This window comes from Gossypium hirsutum, chromosome D11 (assembly GCF_007990345.1).
Source record: "Gossypium hirsutum isolate 1008001.06 chromosome D11, Gossypium_hirsutum_v2.1, whole genome shotgun sequence".
Lineage (NCBI taxonomy): Eukaryota > Viridiplantae > Streptophyta > Magnoliopsida > Malvales > Malvaceae > Gossypium > Gossypium hirsutum.
The window spans coordinates 23,358,532-23,384,457 of record NC_053447.1 but is presented as its reverse complement, the minus strand read 5'-3'; the positions used below and the strand labels follow the sequence as shown (position 1 = coordinate 23,384,457).

General features: G+C 35.4%; 4 protein-coding genes across 7 annotated transcripts; 3 read left to right on the top strand and 1 right to left on the bottom strand.

The window, feature by feature from the left end:
• The first annotated feature begins 277 nt into the window (after window positions 1-277).
• Window positions 278-10,375, top strand: LOC107913114 (protein MAINTENANCE OF MERISTEMS-like). Of its 3 annotated transcripts, XR_005921271.1 has the most exons (6): window positions 278-803; window positions 898-1,033; window positions 8,296-8,360; window positions 8,474-9,171; window positions 9,275-9,356; window positions 9,454-10,375. XR_005921271.1 is itself a non-coding variant. In XM_041106524.1 (5 exons), exons 2-4 carry the CDS (start codon window positions 988-990, stop codon window positions 8,909-8,911), a joined length of 549 nt encoding a protein of 182 aa, XP_040962458.1. In that variant the 5' UTR covers window positions 288-803; window positions 898-987; the 3' UTR covers window positions 8,912-9,356; window positions 9,454-10,375. The 3 variants fall into 3 exon arrangements, 1 of the variants encoding a protein (XP_040962458.1); XM_041106524.1 differs by having other exon boundaries at window positions 288-803; window positions 8,474-9,356; XR_005921270.1 differs by lacking the exon at window positions 8,474-9,171 and having other exon boundaries at window positions 312-803.
• A 3,372-nt stretch (window positions 10,376-13,747) lies between these two features.
• LOC107913113 (STS14 protein) lies at window positions 13,748-14,602 on the top strand. Its single transcript, XM_016841574.2, has one exon. It carries the CDS (start codon window positions 13,983-13,985, stop codon window positions 14,511-14,513), a length of 531 nt encoding a protein of 176 aa, XP_016697063.1. The 5' UTR covers window positions 13,748-13,982; the 3' UTR covers window positions 14,514-14,602.
• A 74-nt stretch (window positions 14,603-14,676) lies between these two features.
• On the top strand, window positions 14,677-15,502 carry LOC107911075 (protein MIZU-KUSSEI 1). The gene has a single exon (XM_016838968.2). It carries the CDS (start codon window positions 14,832-14,834, stop codon window positions 15,360-15,362), a length of 531 nt encoding a protein of 176 aa, XP_016694457.1. The 5' UTR covers window positions 14,677-14,831; the 3' UTR covers window positions 15,363-15,502.
• LOC107913112 (uncharacterized) lies at window positions 15,424-20,130 on the bottom strand. 2 transcript variants are annotated; one of them, XM_016841573.2, is made up of 11 exons: window positions 19,595-20,130; window positions 18,906-18,978; window positions 18,553-18,642; window positions 18,268-18,390; window positions 17,679-18,095; window positions 16,980-17,380; window positions 16,751-16,850; window positions 16,591-16,650; window positions 16,420-16,506; window positions 16,098-16,226; window positions 15,424-15,985 (listed from the first exon to the last, which is right to left on the bottom strand). In XM_016841573.2, the coding sequence occupies exons 1-11, from the start codon at window positions 19,672-19,674 to the stop codon at window positions 15,683-15,685; spliced, it is 1,863 nt and encodes a 620-aa protein (XP_016697062.1). In that variant the 5' UTR covers window positions 19,675-20,130; the 3' UTR covers window positions 15,424-15,682. The 2 variants fall into 2 exon arrangements, with proteins under 2 accessions (XP_016697062.1, XP_016697061.1); XM_016841572.2 differs by having other exon boundaries at window positions 18,906-20,130.
• Between the last annotated feature and the right edge of the window lie 5,796 nt (window positions 20,131-25,926).

The window sequence follows — 25,926 nt, the reverse complement described above, 5'->3', positions numbered from 1 at the left end:
TACAAGAATTGGATCAAATCAAAATTTCATATATAAAATTGCACCAAATTAGAGTTTACATATACAATTGCACATTAAACCATAGTTCATGTATAGTTTTGAGATTTGTTCCTTTAAAAACGTGGAAAGTTGTAATTATGCACATGGGTAGTATTATTTTTTGAAAAGATGGGTGGTTATTTAAAAAGAGTGAAAAGTTATTAGAATTAGAAATTTTATTACATATGTATGCGTGTAGAGATTGCGTATTTTTTTAACCAAGAAATAATTGATGTCATTCATAATTAAGGAAAAAAAAGAATCATTAGCAGCCAGCCCCACGTGTAGCCCTATTATTAGACCACTATTCGGCACCTAGGGATCATAAACCATGCCTACAGAGTTAAAGAAATCTAGCAGACCAAGAGACCACCACAAAAAAAGAAAAAAAAACAAAATAATAAAACCAGAAGTGAAATCTAAACCAAGAAATGAAAAAAAAAACATAAATGAATCATCCCCTAGCAGTTCCTTCCTTTCCCTATTTTCTCCATCTCCATCTCCTTACCATCAGTAAAGCTTGGGTAAACAACAAACCACATTCATTAGCAACTATATAGCTCGAAACTCCAAAACAAACATAAGAGTTCATCAGACAAGATCCTACCATTCGAACTCAGTTTCATCGAACAGTCATTCCCCCACTCCGATCTTTATCAACAAGCCACTCCACCGCCCTCGGTACCTCCTCAATCTAGTACATCGGACAACCATACTTTATTCGCTCCATCGCCAAACCATGCACCGTCGCATTTGTCCCTCGAGTTACGAACCCTACTTGAAATCTTCTAAACCTGTGTATTTTCTGCCTTATTTCTTGAACGATTGTGCCAATGATAGATCTATCTTCATTTGCAGTTTCTAGCTTCTTGATGACAATAAAGGTGTCTCCCTCAACACACACATATCTAAAACCCAACTCTTTGGCGAACGAAACTGCTTTAAGACATGCTCTCGCCTCAGCCATGGTTGAATTCGGAATGTTCTCCTACAGGTACGTACATGAAGCCACGACCAGACCCTCTCTATTTCATGCTAAGACTCTTTAACATAAAGTATGTAACTGCTGGTCGAATGAGGCATCAAATTTTACTTTAACAGTATCCCCTCTAGAGGCTCCCTAGCAGTTTGTCGAGGAATATTTATAGAAGTAGACAGACTATTTAATTGCTCAAGCTCTAGTAAGTAAGCATTAATAAAACTCGAAACATCCTAACTCAATCCCTTATACCCTTATGATAAACTTTGTTACGAGTGTACCACAGTGCCCAATACGATATAGTTAACTTACAACATTCCATTATACTTTCCTCATAAATTCTTGGGCTAACCACTGTTTCCAATTCTCTTGCATGTTACCTATCGAGTGAGCCACACCAGCGCCCTCTAGAACCTACTGAGAAAAACTACAATCACGAAAAGTATGAGCTATCGATTCGTCTTCCACTTCACAGACTGCATACACAGAGTTCACACCAAGCGTTCTGGACCTCAAACCCCTCTCGTTGGGATAAACTCATTAGACACTTTCCAAATATGCATTTTAATTTTGCTAGAAATGTTTAAATTCCATAACCTTGATTAAAAGTTAGATAGACACTCATTATGTGATGTAAAATCTGCCCCATTTCCTCATAACCTCCTGTAAGAAGCCTATTTATAGCCGCTACGCACTGTGTATTCCCCAGTTTTGTCCCCACTCCATACCAACTTATTCGTATGTACATCGCTCACCAAAGGGATTGACATGAATAGCTTCAACTGATTACCACCAAACAGTTCCCAAATAGCATCACAATTCCAAGTAAATGTATCTACATTAATTAAATCTGAAACAGTAGTGTACCGAATATCAATATTCTGAAACTGAAGTTTGCCATCTCCAAGACTTGGTACCCACACATCGTTCCAGATGTTCATGGCCATTCCATTCCCAATCCTCCAGCCCATTCCTGCCTCAATGAGCTTACGAGCTCCCCAAATACTACGCCAGGAATATAAAAGGTAAGCTCCCAAACGTGCACTCATAAAGTTCTCTCGATGGAAATACTAAGCTCTCAAAACATGTGCACATAAGTGTTAGATCGCCGGCACCCCTATGGCGCAGCGAAAAAATAAAAATCCGACGATCCTAACCAAGGATCCATGTGTTAGGAACGAATCGGGGTGATAAAGGTTACGAAATTACCGAATGTTTGTTCTGAGTAGACAACAACATCTCAACAACGTGTAGTCAGATCTACAGTCGAACCAAGCCGCAATCTATCGAGACCCCGACCTCTACGTAATCCATCCAGTTGACTACGAACTGAAGAAAGCAGAAATCCCCAAAACAGTTTTGAGAGTGATTTTTCTTTAACGGCTGCTAGACCCAAAACAAAGAAAAACAGGATTCTTATATATATTTTATTTTAAGGTTTTTAGGAATTAAATAAATATAATAATATTTTAAACTGAAAATTATAATTACATTAATTATAATATAATTTCGGTAAACCATATATTTATTTGAATTCATATGCTAACCAAATTCATGTCCTCATTATGCGTACAATAACCTTGTACATAATGTGTTGGAAATTTGATTATCGAATTAAATTAATTCTATAATTAATTTAGTTCAAGCGACCCCCAAAAATAATACCAACTATGGTTTATTCCGTTCATTTCAACTATAGGGTGTGACCCTGTAGGTTCCTGTAACGTTAGCAGTAATACTAGAACGATTCCAATGTTACAAACAATGAGTGGCATCTAGCAATGCATCATTGCTACCTAAGTCACAAGAGATCATGATTCGATATAACCTTTTTATGATTAACTTTTTATGCAATAATCCTTAAGTCCTTTATCTCTGGATTGGACACAAGTCATGGAATAGTCACACTTGCATAGTCCATTCCATGTTCCTTGATATCTTAAGCAGACTACAATATACAAATAAGTATGACATCTCATATCAACTTATTTAAGCATGGTCATGCATTTCTAGTCTCACTTAATCAAGTGGCCTAAGATATTACTCTCATTATGTAGGAAAGACTTATTCTATATCGACCAACCATATCCCTTTACATCGATTGTGGTATACCCAACATCAACCTTTATAGAACAACCAGTTACGGTGTACGTTTGACTGTATCAAAATATATTACTCACGATGTTGGGATTATGATGATCTCAAGTCTGAGGATTATATACATTTTAATCACTATGAGTAATGTCGTGACAATTACATAATAATCTAAGAAACATACTCATAATGGGTCAGTCCAATATGTTGTTCTCTAACACACATATTCATGCATCGATTCTGACATTCCATATCAATGACAACTCTTTATCATCAATCAACTACATGTTAGTCTTAATGCATTATCGCTGTCCTATCCAACAATAATACTTGACTAAGGATCTTTTAAGAATAATCATATTATTCTTAGGACATTATTATAAAACAGTTTATTTATACACACAGAAAAGAAACTGAAATAATAATGGTAACGCCTTATAGTAATAAACATGATAAATCAAGTATCTTATTACAACCATCTCATGATTGATCTTTGGGCATACTCTAACAATAAGTTATTAGGTTGGGTAATTAGCTTCCATCCCTGCTTCGCTAGCAGGGCCATATTAAATCATTTAAGATATCTAAAATCGAGCCCCCCTTGTGTTCTTGAAGCACATAACACACTCCACTTGCACCAATGTATACCCTTGCCAGATTTGGAATTTCGCCGCCAAAATTTACACATTAGATTTTCTAAATCACGACATAGAGTAGCAGGAACCATGAAACATTGCATAGTATAAATTGGGATGGCTTGTAAAATGGCTTTAATGAATACCTCATTCCCTCCTATCGATAGGTAACGCATACTCTACGTTTGAATTTTTCGTGTCAGTTTCTCCTTAAGATCCATAAAAGCCTGCTTCTTCCTCCTACCCACAATTGTAGGCAAACCTAAATACCTCTCTGGATTATTTGAAATTCATACACCCAAGATTCTGCCTATTTGCTCTCACATCATATTCTCAATATTACCACCAAAGAAATAAGGGATTTATTAAACTAATTGCCCCGATATTGCCTCATAATCATCCATCACCGCCTTTATGAAATTTGCCCATTTAATCGATGCTTTACTGAACAAAATGCTATCATCAGCAAAGAAAAGGTGGCCAACACTCAAGTCACCAAGTCTAATCTTCACCCCGTGAAGCCTTTCATCCTCCCTTGCCATGTGCAACAGCCTTAAGAACCCTTCAATGCAAATAAAAAATAGATAAGGGCTAAGTGGATCCCCTTGTCGTAAACCTCTAGAAGGTTAAAAAATTCTCGCATTGACACCCATTCAATATTACCGAATACGACACACTGGACACGCATCTCATAACAAGTGAGGTCTATGCATTACAAAAACCTATAAATCCCATCACCTTTTTCAGAAAGCTCCATTCAACCCAGTCATAGGCCTTACTCATGTCAAGATTCAAAGAAAAAGATCTCGTCGACTCCCTTTTCTTCTTCTTCTGAGAATGCAATATCTCATAAGCTACAAAGATATTATCAAATATTTATCGCCCAGCCACAAAGGCCCCTTGTGTCTCATTAATACACCCATTGAGGACCTTCTAAAATCTATTAACTAAAACCTTCGAAACCACCTTATAAAGAACATTACATAAACTTATTGGTCTAAACTACCCCATGTTCTTTGGTGAAGCAACTTTTGGAATGAGAACGATGCTCGTACTATTAATTTCCTCAATTTTATAATGATCGTTCAACATCGCCAGGCAATAGTTCTCAATTTCAATCTCTACCATGTGCCAAAACTTCTAATAGAAAAGCGCAAGGAAGCCATCCTTTCTGGAAGCTTTAAGCAGAGCTATGAATTTAATTGCAGAGACACATATCGAAATTCTAGAAAGCAAATGCTCGCAATCTCTTCATGGTTTAGATGAAAACAAATCTTTAAAATAGGCAGTTGCGACCCTAACCAAATCATCCTGATTATTGACCCAATCCCCATCCCCATTTTCCAACCCGTTGATCTTGTTTTTTCTTTGTCAAATAGAAGCGGATTTATGAAAAAATGAGGTATTACAGTCCCCTAGCTGAATCTAATTCGTCCTTGCCTTCTGTTCCCAAAAGAGTTCTTCTATATCCGCTTCCATATTCAAAGCAAGTTTCACATCAGTAATCTCAACTAAAACCTTGTCACAAGGATCCTTATTATTCAACTCAGTAAGCCTCATACTCAAACCCGCCCGTCTTTTATTCCTATCAACTTTTATCTTTTTAGCCCAACTGCTTAATTCCATCTCTAACTCCTTAAGTTTGTCCGGCACCACTTTATCTGTCGTAGCTCACCATCTCTTTAAATGATCCTCAAAACCCTCTCTTAGGTAAACCATTGACCCAAAAAGCCGAGATCACTCAAATCACAGTCATCTAAAACCTCCCTAAACGCAATTATTTATCTTTCCTCCCTAAGGCGACCACCTTGTTTTTCAAATGAATAACAGATCTTATTGAAATCCCCTAACACTAGCCATGGCATATTATATCCTTGATTCAACTGTCACGGTAAATTCCACGAATCTTTCCTTGTTTGTTCAACAGGGGAACCATAAAATCCTGTGAATCTCCAAATAATCTCTCCATCATCCTCCGCCACCTCCACATCAATGAGATCCAAAAGGACTTTGTAAAGTAATATTCAACAGTACTTCCACCCACGCCAAAGATAATCCCCCTCTTGTTCTAACTGCATCCACTTCAATAGCATTCATAAAACCACATTTCTGCCTTATCTTCTTCATTCGTCTCGCACTTACTTTTGTTTCAATTAGAAACAAAACTTGGGGTTGAACTTGTCTCAACTTACTTTTGAGACGTCTCACAGTCCGCATTTGCGCCAAACCACGGACATTCCAGCTTAATATCTTTATTGTGTCCAGTCAACATACCACTTGGTAGCCGCCAATATAACATGGGCTTTCCCCACAAGTCTTTCCGCAGAGATTGCGTATTTAAAATATAAAAATGTGTTTAAAAGTAATAAAAAAATGCTTTCTTTTGAACCTAACATACAACCACAATCTAATGAGATTAAAAGCATGTTGAGGATGGTGATTTATTAAATGATTGATTCAATAGTTTTTCCTTTTGGGTTTAGGAGCTGCAATCTCTAGGATCCGAACTTTAATTAGCCAATGAAATCGTTGATAAAATAAATGTTGAACTACATTGTTGTTTCATAACTACAACCAATATTGTGGATGGCGATCCATCCATTAATGCCAATTGTTTATTTCAATCTTGAATTACACCAGCACCAGCAACATATAACAATACAATAAACTGATGAAAACGGGCCAAGTTTTCTTAAACCCCCGTAATTTTTTGAGTTTAGCTAAATCAAGAATTCATTTAATTGTTGTCTAAATTAATTCCAGCAAAGCAAATGTTTTTAAGGAATCAGGTTGGTAATTTGCTTGGGGATTTCACTTTCCAGAGAGTAAAAAAATTGTTAGCATGTGCTTCCCTATTTGACAACCTATTTTTGACTTCAAGGGTTTTTTACAAAAATATTATAAAAAAAATAAAAAATAATCAAAATGTTATAACTTTTTTTATTTACCAAAATATATAAAAAAACAAAAAAACCTGCAAAAAAAATCTGCACCGATGTGATGGGACACTGGTCACGCCAATGCCATTGGCGACACCAAAGGTGCCCATGCCATTGGCGGCACCAATGGTGCCAATACCATTGGCAGCACTAGTGCATAAAAAGGGAGGGTCGATGGTGGGGCGGGCAAAAGGAGAGGGAAAGAAAGAAAGAAAGAAAGGAAGGAGAGGAAAGAAAGAACAAGAAGGAAAGAAAAGGAAAGGAGAAGAGAAAAAAAGAAAGAAAGAAGAAGAAAAGGAAAGGAGAAGAAAAAAGAAAGAAAGAAGGAGAAAAAAGGAAAGGAGAAGAGAAAAAAAAAAGAAGAAGAAGAGGGAAGGAAGGAAAAAAAAGAAAAAAAAGGTAATTTTTTTTATAAAATTAATTTTTTTGTAATATTTGTGTGTTTAAAATTTATGTTATGTACATTATAGTTATTTTATTATTTTATTTAGCATATATATTTTATGAAATATATTTAGAATGAAAAAATAACGGTATGTACATTGTATGTTGATTAGGGAATTTTTTTATGAAATTTACTTAGGAATTTGAAATTAAAATTTTAGGAAAATAGCATTAAAAGTAAAATGACAAAGAAGTATGTTTAAGAAAACATAAAATACGAAAAGAAAAAACAGAAATTGTATATTTATCGAAAATAATAAAATGCGAAAAATGTACATGTAATAAATTTCAAACATAATAAATTGAAATAATGAAAAATTATAAAATAAAAATTTACTATATTTTTTAAAATAATAAAATGCGGATAAAAAATATAAACAAATGGCCGAAGTAAGAGTGTATTAGTAAATTTTTTAAAAAAATTCAGAAATAATTTATACAAATAATTGAAACAAAATGTACTGAAATAATATAAAACAATAAAATATGAAAATAATATATTTTTATTGAAAGTAATAAAAATCGGGAAAATAATAATACGACCAAAGGGCAGGGGAAAAAGTTTATTTACCAAAATAATAGAGGAAAAAAAAAGGGTGATGGAGGGGAATAAAAAGACGGCTACAATATGTGGCTAATTACCTTTTAATCCCTCCTTATTTATTATTTTCTTTTATTCCCCCTTAACACACTAAATTAATAAATTTCAAACATTATGCTCTCAAATAATGTAAAATTATAGAAGACTAAGTTTATGATATTTTTTAAAGCAATAAATGTGGAGAAAAAAATACGAACAAATGGCAGGAGTAAGAGTGTATTACTAACTTTTTTAAAATTCAGAAATAATTAATACAAAATATTTCAAAGAAAATGTACTGAAATAATATAAAATAATAAAATAGGAGAATAATATATTTTTATTTAAAGTAATAAAAATCGAGAAAATAATACGAGCAAAGGGCAGGGGTAAGGGTTATTTTTTTGCACCAAATTAATTTAAATAACACACTAGATTAATAAATTTCAAACATTATGCACTGAAATAATGTAAAATTATAAAATTAGAAATTATGATATTTTTTAAAGGAATAAAATGCGGAGAAAAAATACGAATAAATGGCCGAAGTAAGATTTTTTTACTAACTTTTTTTGCAACTTGCAGGCATCGCAATGGCTCGATTGATTCGAAGCGATATTAGACACATATCTGATGCGGCTAATAACGCGGTATGATTTATTATTTGTTAATCAGGAGTTCTATTTATTTAAAAAAGATATACGCAGTATATACAAATAAATTATATTATCGTAATATTTTTTCTGTAATTTAACACTATTAGGACTCGTTCCGAGTATTAAGGGGTCGTGTGAGTGTTTTAAAGATAGCTCCGGATGCACGATTGATGCCGTACCTGGAGCTAGCCGGATTTGGGTTAGTAGCATTGATCCGGTCCTCTGACTTGCGCTTTAATTTATTATCTGCGCTAGTGGAGCGGTGGCGTCCGGAGACGCACACTTTCCATTTTCCGTGCGGGGAGTGCACGGTGACCTTGGAGGATGTTGCAGTGCAGCTTGGGCTCCCAATTGACGAGAGTCCCGTAACGGGAGTATCTTCATTCACCGATCCGGCTGCACTTTGCTATCAACTCCTAGGAGAGTCGCCAGAGGACGGTGATAAATATTTTTCCGGTATAAAATTTACATGGCTAAAAGCCAAAATTGGACAATTATTAGCGACCGCCACTGAAGGTGAGTTGATGTGCGCTGCTCGAGCGTAAATCATGCATATGATAGGGGCAGTACTCATGCCTGGTGCAAACGGCGACAGTGTGCATTTGTCGTACTTGCCCCTATTAACTGATTTGTCCACTGCTAGGTCGTATAGCTGGGGTTCCGCCGTTCTAGCAACGCTGTACCAGGAGCTTTGTCGGGCGACAGAGCCGCATGTTAAAGACATCGGCGGATGCCTCATACTGCTGCAGTCCTGGGCGCTTTATCACATAATGTTTTTGGCACGAATTAGTCACCAACCCTATCTGTATCCACTGCCACTCAAGTGATAAAATATAAATTTTCATTATTTGTAGTCATAATATATTGAGTAATGTTACCAACCCTAAACCCTATACTATTTTTTGTAGGTGGACGACCCGTCTAGGCATCGGGAAGTCGTGTGATGTTCTGATATACCACCTCAGGATTGAACAGCATGCCCGGAAAGGGGTAAGCTGCTATTCTAATATTCATGACATCTATTCTATTTCTATATATTACTCACATGTTATCGGTCTAACTTGTTACAATGTTATTACTCATGCAGTTTATATGGATGACATACCGGAGGCCGGAAATTACAAATGTTGTACCCTCATCCGCACTTGTTGATTCCCACATATGGTGCACTAACACACCAATTATAAATTTCAATGTCGTTGAGTGGTATCACGGTAATCGGGTGCTTCGGCAGTTTGGCTACATCCAACCTATCCCGGATCCGCCGTGCCAGTTAGGGAAGATCACGACTTAACAAAGAGAGGAAATGTTCAATTGGACTGGGGAATTAAGCATCGGAAATTTGTCGCATTGTGGAACGATCGATTACGTCGAATTCCTCAGATGGTTATGCCTACCGACCTGCAACCATCATTGGAGTATACACAATGATATTATAGTTGCGGGAAGCCATATTTACTTGGAGGGCAGTCGACTGTAATCCCCCCGTACGTGCAGCAAGTTGGGGGATAGGATGCAGTGAGCCTGATGGATCCGGATCCGATGGCATATTATTCTCCGCAACTGGCAGAGCCCGAGCAGGACCCCCAGCCAGATTCCGGACAATCACAGTCAAATGTAGATTCACATGGCTATCGTCCGAATTTGGTGGGCGGTGAATATTATCCGAGCTTCGCAGAGGGCGAATACGCCTACGAGTTTGAACTGTTTGGATCCTCTCGGCCGCAGTACGGCATGCCCAGCCCGTCCGACACGTATCCGCAGCATTATGGGACTCATTCCGGTTCAAGTTCGTCGGCAGCGAACGAGGCACAGGACCTTTCCTCTATGTTCTCCACACCCCCACCTGCGGACGATGAGGATGTTGGTCGTCGCCCAGGTCGTGAGCGTCGACCTCCGGGTAGGTATACCCCCCGTATAACACCATCGAACCATCAATTTTAGGGGTTTAATGCACTTTTTGTATAAATTTAATATTTGTATTTTAATTATTGCTTACTTCTGATATCCTTCTCCCACAACTCTATGAATTTTTGCATTAATCATTGCCTTCATTTCATCGAACGATACATTTCTATTAAATCTCATTGCTATTTGTTGTTGACATTCAAATACACATCCAATACTTGTTGTCAAGATGACTCCATCAAAATAAACGCATACAAGAAGCTTAGCATCCATCTTCAATATTTAATCTGTAAAAAAAAACAAAAACTCATAAAAACTCTCGAACGGTAACTAAATTTCTTAAAAAAAATTAATGTTTCAATATGCAATTTTGTACATGAAAACCGTTTAACCACTAATCCTTATAACTAACACACTAATAATATTAACAATTTTATACTCAAAATAATACACACTAAAATTATTAATTTTACTAAAAATAATAACTAACTAACTAACTATAATAATACTAGTTTTTTACTAACTAGTTTATTTTGGTAAATAAAAATAATAAGTAACCATAATAATAATACTAGTTTTTTGCTAACAATAATATAACTAAGTTACATCTTAATACATTAATAACATCTTAATACTAACAACAACAACAACAACAACAACAACAATAATAATAATACTAACTAATACTATTATTTTGAGTTTTATTAATCTTAATAACTAAACTAAAACAAAAAATATTACAAAATATACAAAATAATAACAACAATATAATCAATTATTTTTAAAAAATACCTTCTTTTTCTCTTCTTTTCCGCGGCACATCTTCTTCTTCTTTTTTTTCTTTTGATTTTTCTCCCTTCAGCTGGACAGAACTTGTATTTATAATACGAGTAGTGCCGCCAATCAATATGGCACCATTGGTGCTGCCAATGGCTTTGGCGTGACCAAGGTGCCGTCACATCGGTGCAGATTTTTTTTGCAGGTTTTTTTTATTTTTATTTTTGATATATTTTGGTAAATAAAAAAAATATTTTTTGATAAATAAAAAAAAGTTATAACATTTTGATTATTTTTTATTTTTTTATAATATTTTATAAAAAACCCTAACTTCAAGGTAGCAAGAAAGCTAGTAGATAACTTATCACTTAAAAGAAGTAATAAAAAAATATGCAATTAATTATTCAACTTTTCATATGCTTGTCAATATTTATTTATTATATGATAAATAAGTGGATCAGCTTTTGCCTTTTTCTAGTTTATTATTGGTAGCATTTGAGTTATACACAACACGAAATATAAAATCCAAACAACTATTTTTGTAATTATATTACGAGCAAATGTAGACATTGTTTATGAGTTAAGTTTTCAAAACAAAAGATCACCCACAGAAACTATATAAAAAATTGCATCCACCCACATTAGTAGCAACCAATAATGCAAAAAAACCTGACAATATAACCCATCCGTAGCCATTCCCGACGCACAAAAAAGGAATCAGCGACAGAAGCCTAAATGGGTGCTTGTGCTTCATCAACTAGGGACTCGAAATCAGGCAAAGCTGCTGGAGGAGGAAGGAGCAGGAACAGAGGCTCATCGACAGCCGCCAAGGTGGTGGACATTGATGGTCGGGTTCAAGAGTTGAGGCAACCAGTCCAGGCCAGGAACATCATATCCCAGAATCCAAATTGCTTCCTTTGCAGCTCGGAGTCGATGGCCATTGGGACTTGCGTGCCCCAAGTCCCAGATGATGAGGAACTCCAACCTGGACGGGTTTACTTCCTGTTGCCACTCTCCCACTCCCATAAACCTCTTTCTTTGCCGGACTTGTGTGCTCTTGCCATAAAAGCTAGCTCCAGCCTAGGTAAATACGGTGTTGATCTCTGCTCAACTAATTCAAAGCTGATTCTCAGGTGATCGGCAAAGGTGTTATTTGTTGATGGTTCAGTTTCAGCTTAGAGATTCAGTGAATGCTTGTTTCTTTTTTGGCTAATGGCTCTGTAATTCTATTCAGAAATGTGATTAATATTTATGCCATAGCTTGTAAAAGTCGATGCTCTGGAATGGTATTTCAGTTTCTTCAGAAAAAGAAACAGTAGCCATCTATCCATCCATGTCTTTGTAAGCCTATTGATGAACCATTATTCCACTTGTTAGAAACTATAACTGAGCCCGGTGGAGGCTTAAGCATTCTTGCCCTTTAATTGTTGTGTATGTTTAATTATTATTTTCGTCCCTCAATTTCACGAAAATCATATTTTGGTTCTTGAATTTACAAAATAACGTAGAAATTATTCCAATTGAAAAACACCATTAAATATTAGGGTAAACTATTAGTAAGTTTACGTTTTGGTCACTCAACTTCAACTTCAAAAAGTTCCAAAATAGTTATTGAACTATTCGAAAGTTTGTTAAAATCATTAATATGTGGCTTTCTCTATTTGCACCACTTTCACCAATCGAAAGCTCTTATTTCTTTTCTCTTCTACAATTTAGTTTATTTTCACGAAACAACTTTGAACGTGACAAATATACAAACTAAAATCTAAGTATCTTTCTTCTCTAATTTCCGACACTAACCATCAAATCCACTTGGATCTAAGGTATGTTATTCTATTTGTCGATGAGTACTAATATGTCGTACCGATCATCAAATTGTTGCTTGGAGCTAGCTAGCCGGACTTGAAAAAAAAAGACTTAACAACTCAATGAGTTGAATAAGAACTTTTAAATAGTTTAATGACTTAAATGAAAACTTTCAAATAGTTCAATAATTATTTTATAAGATTTTAAAGTTTAGCAATCAAAATGTAAATTTAGTGAAGGAACATTTTTGTTAAATCACAAATTCAACACTAAATTTACAAAAAAAAATCAACATTCTAACAATTTACATATAATAAATTAGCAAAAATCAGGGGTTGAAGTTAACATTTTATAAAAAAAAAATTAGACAAGATAAATTGTAGAATTAAAATTCTAGATTTTTGAATCATCCAGTGAAACGTCCTTTATCTCAAATTAAATTAAATAAATTAAAGGGATTAAGTTCATCATCTGGCACAATAAATAACTCCATAATCTAAATAATTTCAACAAATTGAATTTCTTCAAAAGAAAACAAAAAGATTTTTTATTTAAGAATTTTAAAATTTTGCATTAAAAATAAATTAGCAAAGGAATCATTAAACGCAGGGCACATGGGGGCAGAGTGTGACATACAGATCAATGTCAACAAGGTCACGTGCAAATTGCAAAGCTTACCAGATCTTAATCAACTTAATTAAACAATAATAAATCGCACTAATCCCCATGAAACTCCACCCTGTTTCAGTGGCATAACCCGACCTAATGCTATATCACCCCCAACACATTGTCCCCATTTTCCATTTTCTATGTGCCGCACGTTTCTATCTGCACAACACATCTCTCATTATTCTTCTTAATTTTTAGTTGCATGATCGTAACATATTAAAAAATTATAATCCGAGCTAGAATTGAATCTTAATCTCTTGAATGTTATCTTTTAGAATCGATTAAATCTTTGATCGGATTCTGTTACCCCAAGAAAAAAGATTTTGTTTAGCATAAATTTTACTGAGATCAGTAACAATGGCATCCTCAAATCATAAAATAGGCCCATCCTTGGATGTCTATAAATTACTTCTATCAATATAACAGTTAACCAGCACAACTATAGGCAACAAGGAAATGGCCTGCCTCTTGTTTGCGGTTCTAGTACTAGCTATTAGCCATAACATGGTCCAGGAGGTAGCTGCAGCAGCAAGCCCTGGTTCCAGGGCTCCATCAGTCTTGCCAAGTGCAGCCAGGAAATTCCTGGCAGCACACAACCAAGCAAGAGCTGCAGTTGGGGTTGGACCTCTCAAGTGGAGTACGCAACTAGTCAATGCCGCCAGCCTCCTCGCGAGATACCAAAGAAACAAAATGGGTTGTCAGTTTGCAAACCTGACAGATCACAAGTTAGGAGCAAACCAGTTATGGGATAGTGGAGCTGCAGTTACCCCAGGAATGGCAGTGGATACATGGGTGAAAGAGAAGAGTTACTATGATTATGCTAGCAATTCTTGCGCACCGGATCATATGTGCGGAGTTTACAAGCAAGTGGTTTGGAAGAACTCATCAGAGCTGGGGTGTGCTCAAGCTACATGCAAGGACCAAACCAGCTTAACTATTTGTTTCTATAATCCTCCAGGAAATTATGTAGGAGAAAGACCATACTAAAATATCAGCTATGTATGATCTGATCTTCAGATTTTCTTTTATATGTTTTTGAACAAAGTACTATATAAATATTATTCAGTTAAGTTTGAAGACTTTGATTCCATTTAGAATTCTTCATCCTTCAAAATTTTTAATCGTTCTTATCTCGTTGATCTTCTTCCTTATCTCACGCAACTGTTTTATCCTTTTTGCCATTTTTTCTGGTGGAGCTATTTTGTTAACTACTTATTAGGGAACAAGAATCATATAAATAAAATCATTGATGGAAGAGAACTTGTTGACACCCATCCTCACTTGAGGAATCTATTACGTCAAATCATGGACCTTTTAGCGCCATTGAGAGCATGCAAGAAATTGATCTTTTACCAGTGCCTGCCTGATGCTGCAACACTAGTCACTGGCACCATCATTTGTCCCATAGGTGACAAAAAGGTTAAGCTTTGCTTGAAAGAAAACAACAAGACCGAAGAACCCTCAGTCTTCGTTGAACTTCCCCTTAGCACGTCAGAATTCACCAGTTCAATCGATAGCAGCGTTCTCCGCATAGTCCTGGATCCTGTCCCAGATTCAGGCATCACACAAAGATGGCAGACGTATTGCAATGGACAAAAGGTAGGGTTTGCCAGGAGGCTAGTAGTTGGGAAGGAGGAGAAATGGGTGCTTGAAACAATGCAGATGGTCTCATCCGGAGCCGGGTTTTTGCTGCAGAAAGGTTCAGATGCCGGCAGTTTCAAGTACTTGAGAGGCCAGTTCGAGCGTATAGTGGGTTCAGATGATTCAGAGGCTTACCATTTGGTAGATCCTTCGTATTGGTTCGGACAAGATTTGAGTGTTTTCTTTCTTCAGTAAGTAGCAGTATTTTTTTTTCCTTTTTAGTTGATTTGATTGCTCAAAGTAGAAATGGACAACATTTATGGAACATTCTTAGTTAACAATTTGGCAGGAATCCATGACAGAATCCACAGTTTCTCTGAGAGCTTAAACCAAAACTATATACAAACCTCAATGCACACCAATAATTATGTTACAAATGATGCCTCGTTGTCATATCTAAATGTTTCCTTTTCCATTTCTACTTTTATACAAGTTAAAATGTGAAACCTTCAAAATAGAAATGCTTGTAAAATGCATCATTATCCCCAAGCATCATGCATGATGCATACAGGCAATCATCGTACTAATTCTTTAGATATCAGATACCTGAAGGTAAAATTATGAGGAATCCATTCAATGCCCTTGTGGGATTTCCCTTGTTCACATTTTCTGATACTGCGATGAAGTGATTCAGGCAATGATTGTCGGACCATTTCGATGACACCAGTCGTACACAAATTTGAATCCTTTGCAAATGACTCCACAATCTTTGGTAATAGAATTTTCTTGTCTTTGTGGACACTAAATGTAGCCCGAATGTACTCTTCTTTTGCCGTTTCCAGTTCTTGAAATACTCTCTTCGGTGTGTAGGCACGGATCTAAAGAAAAGAATAAATATAAGTATAAAATTTAAATCTTTCAACTGGTTCTTAAATATCCTATCATTGGTGCTAATAGTAAGGAATAAACAGATCAAAGATGATGTAGTACCGAGGGATCCGAATGGTTTCCTGAACAGAGCGCAAAGTGTAAAAGAGGTACTGGATGTTCAATTGCATATGCCTGCCTCTCGTCTCCAGGTTTAAATTTAGCCCTTGATGGAAGTAATAATCGAAGCCACTACACGAAGGAGAGTGTTATCAACAACCACCTTAAAACATGAGTTGAATCAAGCACAATTGACAAAAGAAAATGCCAAGTGGAAATGCCATTCATGGATATCATAAACAAGTTCCACACTAAGAATCTTTAGCAATCTTAAGTAACTAAAGAATCAAAACTGATGACAGGAAAGGTGAGGATTGAGATCTACCTGCCCCGGACGAGACATGCGACATCCAAGAATGGAATTCTGTATTGTATCTGCACTGATGGTGTGACCTCCAATGTTATATGCAGCCTGTATGGTAGAAGAGCATAAGATAATGGCATACCAATCAAGTTTCCAGGTAAGAGGGGCAACAAAAAGATGGGTTATTCTTACCCTCAACAGTAGAAGAAATCTCTTCACATTGTTTTGTGGAATACCATAAGCCAGAAAAGCCTGTTATGGAAAAGAAATGAAGACTGAATACAATCTATCGCATTAAAATCGGAGGCCAACACTAAAACAGCATATTCTTTTCATAGATAAGAACACTTACGTGCATCACTAATGAATTATGTATGTTTATCCAGAATGCTAGCTTCTCTTCGTGTTTCAACTTCTTAGGATTGACTTCTTCCAGTTGACAAACGAGAGACCTATAACATAAAAAATTTGAGGAAAACATGAAAAGCTAAAAGAAGAGGAAAGATATAATTTTGCTTAGATGATCCTTAAATCATTAGAAACAGGTTTACTTGTGACAATTGCATGTCAGACAGACACACCTGAAATTTTGTAGCAGGTGTTCCACATCACCCAGTTTCTGACTATCTCTAAAAATCCATGGCACTTCAACCATTGTACTACATGGTCCACTATACTCTTTAAGCCCTTCCACATGGAAAGGGTTATCTAACCGTACATCAAATGATGAATTATTTCTGAACCCTGGACTCCACATCTCGTGGTGATCCTGTGGGGAAAAGGCATTGGCTGAAAACATGGGTGAATTGGGAGATGAAAAGCTGTTTCGGACCAAAGGTGGGTCTGTAAGCTTGCAGTATATAGCAGACATGCACTTGATCATATCCTCAGAAAGCTTGTTTGGTGTCTCAAGAACATGATCGGAAATGCGTGTGCCAAGATGCTCAGCCAGACTGATTATATTCGGTGCATTCTGAGCATACTGCAGTAAACCATGCAAAAGTTACAACCACATAGCATCGTCAAGTTATTTAACCTACCATATCAGAGATTATTCTCCCATAAATTTAACTTCATTTTCTTGTGGAGGCAATCAATAAGGGATGATGATGTTTTAACTTCGTCATCTTAAGCATGAATACATTTGTGCTCATTTATCCCAAAACCCAAATAAAGGTAAACTACATAAGTTATTGCCTATCACTTTTCCAAAAACAATAAATGACTGTAATGCTTTGCTATGATGTAATGACCAGCAATTAACCAAAATGGTAAGTTACCTCCATCATTGACAAAGGCTGTGAATGGCATGCACGTATCGCCTTAGCTGAAGTCTCAACCGGAGAAGTCCTACCTGAAAATTCTGAATGCTGAGATAGTGAGGAATGACAGCGATGTACACTAGAATCCAATAGTTTCTCTTCTCCAATTCCATTAGGTTCCTTCCAGGAATTGTCATGGTTATCAGAGAGTATAGCTGAATTTTCAACTTTTGATTCATTATCAGGTCTGGAAACCTCAGAAAATCTCATTTTTGGGGTATCTACTGGTGTTTTAAGCCTTTCATCCCTTTTAGATGGTGATAAAGAAGACATTTGTTGACCAAAGGCTTTCCTATACAATGAGAGAAGGTACTGTTCCAAATATACAACTTCCAACTCTAACACAGCAATTTCCTTGACTAACTCTGTGGTTGGCTGCAGAAAAGCAGTGTCAATTGTCAAGAGGCAGACATGAAGGGCTCAAAAACTCAATCCAGAAAGCAAATTTTAAGGTATATATAAATGAAAATTTGGTGGCCCACCAAGAGTAGAAGCAGCATACGGGAGCTGTTTCATTAAAGAAGGAATAGGAATTTAGAGGAGCTACCTTCGATCTTGACACTGGTGCTTCACTTGTATCATAATTAGAGGAAGTTCTATAGCCCAATACTGTTTCTAATGCACGACGAACCTCAAATTGATCTTGCAATCTTTCCTCAAGCTCTAAAATCTGCACAGAACAATTTCAGATAGATAAAGAAAAAACTTTTGTTACTTTTGAGCAGTAGTCTAATCTTCAGTCATAAAGGACCTCACTGGACCACTCCCAAAATAGAACTCAAGCCTTGTTATATACAAAATGATAAATGATAAAACAGGCAGAATTCCACACCTCTTGCTTCAAAGAGCTTTGGACCCCAGCGCTGGAAGTGGGAGACTGCTTCTTCTTGGTTTTGACAGAATCCTTCAAATGCCCTGTATCCTGATACCAGATGTAAAGGGAAAAAAAAAAGTAAAAACAAGGAACATGGGGAAGGGAAGGGAAAAAGAGATTCATGGGAAAGGTTATATGGCTGCTACTGTAAAAGGCCTTTACATTTGATGCAGGACAAAATATCCCTTACTCATTAGTCACAGATACAATAAGATAATCAATTCATTATGCTTTAAGCTCTCTAACCAACTATAGGAAATCAATATCTTATAATTTACTTTTAGAATTGAAAGGAAAAAGGAACAAATTACCAGCTTCGTACGATTCGATGCTTCAACAGAACTACCAAAGCCATCTTCCTCAACTCTTTTCTTTCCAGGAAAGCTGCCACGTGACAACATCAAGCGCCAAGAATCAATAGATACTATTTGTAAAAGGCAAGACTTGAATAATGTCATTGCAACTCGCAGGCGTAGGCCTCTCATGAGTGTTTAGCGAAACTCGAGCAAAAAGAAAACTAGTGTCACATATTTCTGCAAGCAATAAAACCAAGGGTGTCTTTCCTCACCCTGTATCAGTGGTCCACTACTCCACTTAGCTATCGTTTTCATGGTTTTCAATTAATTTAAGTAACTTAAGATTGACTTATAATCACAAACGTTATGCAAAGAACAATCAACCGACAATAGATCTTTATGCAAAGAAAGAAACGTTTTGATGTAAGAAGCATGAGTTTCAAAACTTATTTTGTTATACTGTAGACCACAAAAGCATTAATGACCGACCAAATCTAGGAGTGGGGACATGAAGCAAAACTCATAAAAGATAATAGGTAAAATGCCTCTTCAGGGTCAGGTTTTCCACTTCTGTAATTGCTCAAAGTTCCAAGTTTTTCTTAACGTAAACACCATTTCAGAACTCCTTCCAGTTAGAGAAAAATCTTAACACTGAAGTACAACAATGGTGATTTGCAAACTAACAAAAGATTTCGAAAGGTCACCTCTTTGAACGCTTGTGCCTTGATGATGTCACTATCAACCCCAACATTTTACTTTCTCCACTGCCTTGGAAACCCATCATTGAGAAAATATTTTCCCAGAAAAAATATTTACAACCGAAAAGAAAGACCCCCAAAAAAAACAGAACAGAAACTGGCAGAAAGTAGTAGCCTTTACCAATTAGTTTCTAAAAGAAAAAACAAGGGAACACCAGAAGGGTTGTTCTGAGGAAGATGAAGCAGGCACACAAATGTGAAATGAGAGACGTCAAATGGGTTTGCAGAGATCGGTGATTACACCCCAAAACTTAACTTGTCTTCTTGTATTTTTAAGCGTAGTACCACAAAGCAGAAAGTGATCATTTTGTAGCTAAGATTAGCCTAAAACTTAGCAGAGGACTGAAAAAGCTTTTTGCATAAAATCCCAAAAAATACGGCTAAGAAAAGATAAAAACCTTTTGGCTTTTGACCAGTGTTTCTTCTTTTTTCCGAGGCACCCTTTAACTTTCTCACTCTAATAATCAGTTCCCTTTTGCAACAAGGAAAGGAGTGATGGAATATTTTAAAATATTTATAGTATTCCAATAACTATAAATGAATGGGTGTAATTAATCAAAAGATAAAACTTTTGATCATTGGCTAAAAGTTATATCATTTGATTTTTTTAAAAAGAATTATAACTATTCAAAAAATATTATTTGAATAGTTACAAAATTAAATGAATAATTATTATTATTTATTTATTCATAAAGACACCTATTGAAAGATGTCTCTATGAAGAGACATGAAAATTCCTATAAATAGGAATGGGATTTCATTTGGAAATCATATCAACAAATTCTAATATTATTTCTTCTCTTCCTTCATTTTCTAATATTATTAGATTATTCTATAAAGTATTGCTGCAGAAATCCTTTGTAGAAATTGAGTTTTTGTTATACATTACTCAGTGCATAGTGGACTATTCTCGTCAGTGCAAAACGCAAATAGTCATTGGCTTCATTGTATCCTCGAGGTTAATTTGCTTGGAACTCGTTTGCACACTGAAGATAAGTGGGGGCGAATATAACTTTAAAGATAGTGGCTTGATACACGCCTTGGAGCCTGTCCTATTTCTTTTTTTTCTTTTCGAGTTCCGATCGTGTGCTCGAGTTTTTTCCTTACCGGAGTTTTGTAATAACAATTTTAAGGTTATATTTCATGATGACTACCACAACACATGAAAGTGGAACACTAAGGGAGTTGGCTTCCAACTTTGTTAAACTTGATCGTTTTGATGGTCGCAATTTTCGACAATGGCAGAAAAAGATGCACTTTTTGTTATCAACTTTGAAGATTGCTTATGTTTTGGATACTCCAAGACCTGAAGAGAATGAAAATGAATCTGTTGCTGCAACCCGAGAAAGACAAAAATGGGACAATGCTGATTACATGTGCATGGGCCACATATTGAATGGTTTATCTGATGGTTTGTTCGACACCTACCAAAACGACGTCACCGCTAAAGAATTATGGGACAAATTGGAGGCCAGATACATGACCGAAGATGTTACAAGTAAGAAATTTCTTGTCAGTCGTTTCAATAATTATCAAATGGTTGATGGTCGTTCTGTTATGGAACAATTTCGTGATATTGAAAAGATGCTGAATCAATTTAAGCAATATGATATGAAAATGGATGAAATGATTGTGGTATCCTCCATAATAGACAAACTTCCTCCATCTTGGAAAGACTTTAAAAGAAGTCTAAAACATAAGAAAGAGGAAATATCTCTTGAGGCTTTGGCAAATCATCTTCGTATTGAAGAAGAGTATCGAAAACAAGATCAGAACCTAAATTCTGAAAATGCCAAAGTACATGTTACGGAGGAAGTACAGACTACTAAACCATTCAAGAGAAAGTTCAATCAGACTGATAGAGCACCTAAGTTCAAAAAGAAACAAAAGGGCTCATGCTATCATTGTGGAAAGCCGGGACATTTTAAGAATGAATGTCGATTTTTAAAGAAGAAATCATCTTCTAAGGCTGATAATAACGAAAAGTTCGTTGCAATGATATCTGAAATTAATATGGCACAAGATGATAATACATGGTGGATTGATACCGGAGCAACCAAACATGTGTGCAAAGACAAAAGCATGTTCACAAAGTTCACACAATGTGAAAATGACAATGTCTTGTACATGGGAAATTCTTCCACCGCAACAATTAAAGGCAAAGGGTCTGTTGAACTACAATTCACTTCTGGAAAGGTTTTAACCTTAAATGATGTATATTATGTACCAGAAGTTAGGAAAAATTTAGTGTCTGGAAGTCTGTTGAATAAGTTTGGTTTCAAACTTGTTTTTGAGGCAGATAAGTTTATTTTGTCTAAGGGAGGAATTTTTGTGGGAAAAGGGTATATGTATGAAAGCATGTTCAAACTTAATATTATTAATAAGAATAAAAATACTATTTCTGCTTATATGGTTGAATCATTTTGTTTGTGGCATTATAGATTAGGTCATTTGAATTATAGAAAATTGAATGACATGTATAAATTAGATTTAATTCCTGTTTTTAATAATAATATTGAAAAATGCAATACCTGTATGTTGACTAAAATTACAAGAAATCATTTCCCTAAGGTTAAAAGGAAAACAAAATTGCTTGATTTGATACATAGTGATTTATGTGACTTGCATAATACTCCTACATTAGATGGAAAGAAATATTTTGTTACTTTTATTGATGATTGTTCTAGATATTGTTATGTATATTTATTGCATTCAAAAGATGAAGCGCTTGATAAATTTAAAGTTTATAAATCTGAAGTTGAACTTCAGTGTGAATCATTTATCAAGTGCTTAAGATCGGATAGAGGTGGAGAATACTATAATCCAAGTTATTTTGAACTCATTGGAATTGTCCATCAAGTTTCAGCCCCTTACACACCACAACAAAATGGTGTAGCTGAAAGGAAAAATATAGTCTTGATTGAAATAGTAAATTCAATGTTATCATATTCAGGTCTTGGACAGGGTTTTTGGGGAGAAGCTGTTCTAACAGCTTGTCATATATTGAATAGAGTTCCTAATAAGGAAACTAAAATAACCCCTTATGAACAATGGAAGAAAAGGAAACCAAACCTTAATTATTTAAAGGTTTGGGGTTGTAGAGCTATTGTAAAAGTTCCAACACCTAAACGTAAAAAGTTAGGTGAAAGAGGAATTGAATGCATATTTATAGGTTATGTACATAATAGCAAGGCATATAGGTTCATAGTAATTGAACCAAATGATTCAATTTCAATTAATACGGTTATTGAATCAAGAGATGCTATTTTTGATGAAAATAGATTTAATTCTATATCAAGACAATTTCAACCACAACAATTGATTCATTCTTCAAATGAGAATGAGATTCCATTGAAACAAATTGATAATAATGATGAATCTTGTCAAGAATTAAGAAGAAGTAAGAGGATTAAAAAGGTCAAAGATTTTGGACCAGATTTCATTATGTTTCTTGTAGAAGGAAAAGGTGAAAGTATATGCAATAAGATACCTTATTGTTATAATACCGAATCTGATCCTATTACATTTGAAGAAGCAGTGAAATCTCAAGACTCTGCTTTTTGGAAAGAAGCAATAAATGATGAAATGGATTCAATAATGGGAAATCAAACTTGGATCTTAGTTGATTTTCCACCAGGTTCCAAACCAATAGGTTGTAAATGGATCTTCAAAAAGAAAATGAAGGTCGATGGAACCATTGATAAATTTAAAGCAAGGTTGGTAGCAAAAGGTTTTACATAAAGACAAGGTATTGATTACTTTGATACCTATGTTTCAGTAGCAAGAATTGCTACAATTAGACTATTAATATCACTTACCTCTATATATAATTTGGTTGTTCACCAAATGGATGTTAAAACTGCATTTTTAAATGGTGAATTGGAAGAGGAAGTGTACATGGAGCAACCGGAAGGATTTGTTGTTCCAGAACAAGAGCATAAGGTATGTAAGCTTGTTAAATCTTTATATGGGCTTAAACAAGCACCAAAACAATGGCACCAAAAGTTTGACAAGGTTATTTTAGCTAATGGCTATAAAATAAATGAATCCGATAAGTGCATATATAGTAAATTTGATAATGGAAAAGGGTGTTATAATTTGCTTATATGTAGATGACATGCTCATTTTTGGCACGGATTTGGAACAAATAGAAAACACAAAGAAATTCTTGTCAAACAACTTTGCTATGAAGGATATGGGTGTAGCAGATGTTATTCTTGGGATTAAAATAACCCGAGATGAAAGCACTATAGCTTTATCACAATCACATTACATTGAAAATGTGCTTAAAAAGTTTGATCTTTTCAACTGTATACCAGCATCTACACCCATGGATCCTCAATTAAAATTAGTATCTAATGCTGGTAGGAAAATTGATCAATTGAAATATGCAAGTCTAATTGGTTGTCTTATGTACATAATGACTTGTACAAGACCAGATATTGCATATGCTATTGGAAAATTGAGTAGATACACAAGTAATCCAAGTAGTTTGCATTGGCAAGCTTTAAATAGAGTACTTAGGTACTTAAAGAAAACTATTAACTATGGATTGTGTTATAATGGATATCCTCTAGTTTTAGAAGGGTATTCGGATGCTAGTTGGATTACAAGTTTGGAAGATCATGCATCTACTAGTGGGTGGATCTTCATTCTTGGTGGAGGAGTCATTTCCTGGGGTTCCAAGAAACAAACATGTATTACTGATTCCACCATGGCAGCAGAATTTATTGCATTAGCCGCTGCATCTAAAGAAACAGAATGGTTAAGAAATTTGCTTTATGATGTACCTTTATGGCTTAAGCCAATTTCACCTATTTCTATCCGTTGTGATAGTGAGGCTACTCTAGCAAAGGCATATAGCCAAGTATATAATGGAAAGTCTAGACACATTGGATTAAGATATAGTTATGTCCGACAATTAATCTCTGATGGAGTGATCACTATTAATTATGTGAGGTCAAGTGAAAATTTGGCAGATCCTTTGACAAAAAGTCTTGCTAGAGATGCAGTAAAAAGGACCTCAAAAGGGATGGGACTTAAGCCTATTAATTAGAGTCACCCATGATGGAAACTCGACTCAACGCTTGGTATAACGTCAAGTCTTGAGTTCAATGAGACAAAGTACATCATTAGTATGTGACTGTTAGCACTATAAATAAATCCATCCTAAGATTAAAGTGCTAGGTACCCGTAATGATAAGGGAAGGATGAGTAATGTACTCTTAATGGACCCATAACATAAATATGTTAGAGTGTTATAATTACAGGAACACTTTTGATGGGATCTACCTATGTGAGTGGAAGTGTGGCCGCTTCTAGGAGCTTAAGGGCTTGGCTCTGACAGCACTCATGAAAAGAGGACATAGACACATGGCTATAATAGTGTCCCTAGATACTATGCATTGACTGATGTTGAAATCATTGTGTGAGATGTGTTTAGTTAATCAAATGGAATAGTTGATTCAAAGCTTAGTCTACCATACAATTTCGATTAACTTTAACATGTTTTCACTAAGTGAAGGTTCAATCGTAAGACACCTTTATTTATGCAAATTGATTTCCAAGAATATCAAAATCTAAATATTTTGAAAATGGGGGGAGATTGTTGGAATATTTTCAAATATTTATAGTATCCCAATAACTATAAATGAATGGGTGTAATTAATCAAAAGATAAAACTTTTGGTCATTGGTCAAAAGTTATATCATTTGATTTTTTTAAAAAGAATTATAACTATTCAAAAAATATTATTTGAATAGTTACAAAATTAAATGAATAATTATTATTATTTATTTATTCATAAAGACACCTATTGAAAGATGTCTCTATGAAGAGACATGAAAATTCCTATAAATAGGAATGGGATTTCATTTGGAAATCATATCAACAAATTCTAATATTATTTCTTCTCTTCCTTCATTTTCTAATATTATTAGATTATTCTATAAAGTATTGCTGCAGAAATCCTTTGTAGAAATTGAGTTTTTGTTATACATTACTCAGTGCATAGTGGACTATTCTCGTCAGTGCAAAACGCAAATAGTCATTGGCTTCATTGTATCCTCGAGGTTAATTTGCTTGGAACTCGTTTGCACACTGAAGATAAGTGGGGGCGAATATAACCTTAAAGATAGTGGCTTGATACACGCCTTGGAGCCTGTCCTATTTCTTTTTTTCTTTTCAAGTTCCGATCGTGTGTTCGAGTTTTTTCCTTACCGGAGTTTTGTACTAACAAGGAGAAGAGGGTCTTTCCTTTTCTCCATTAAAATAGTCGT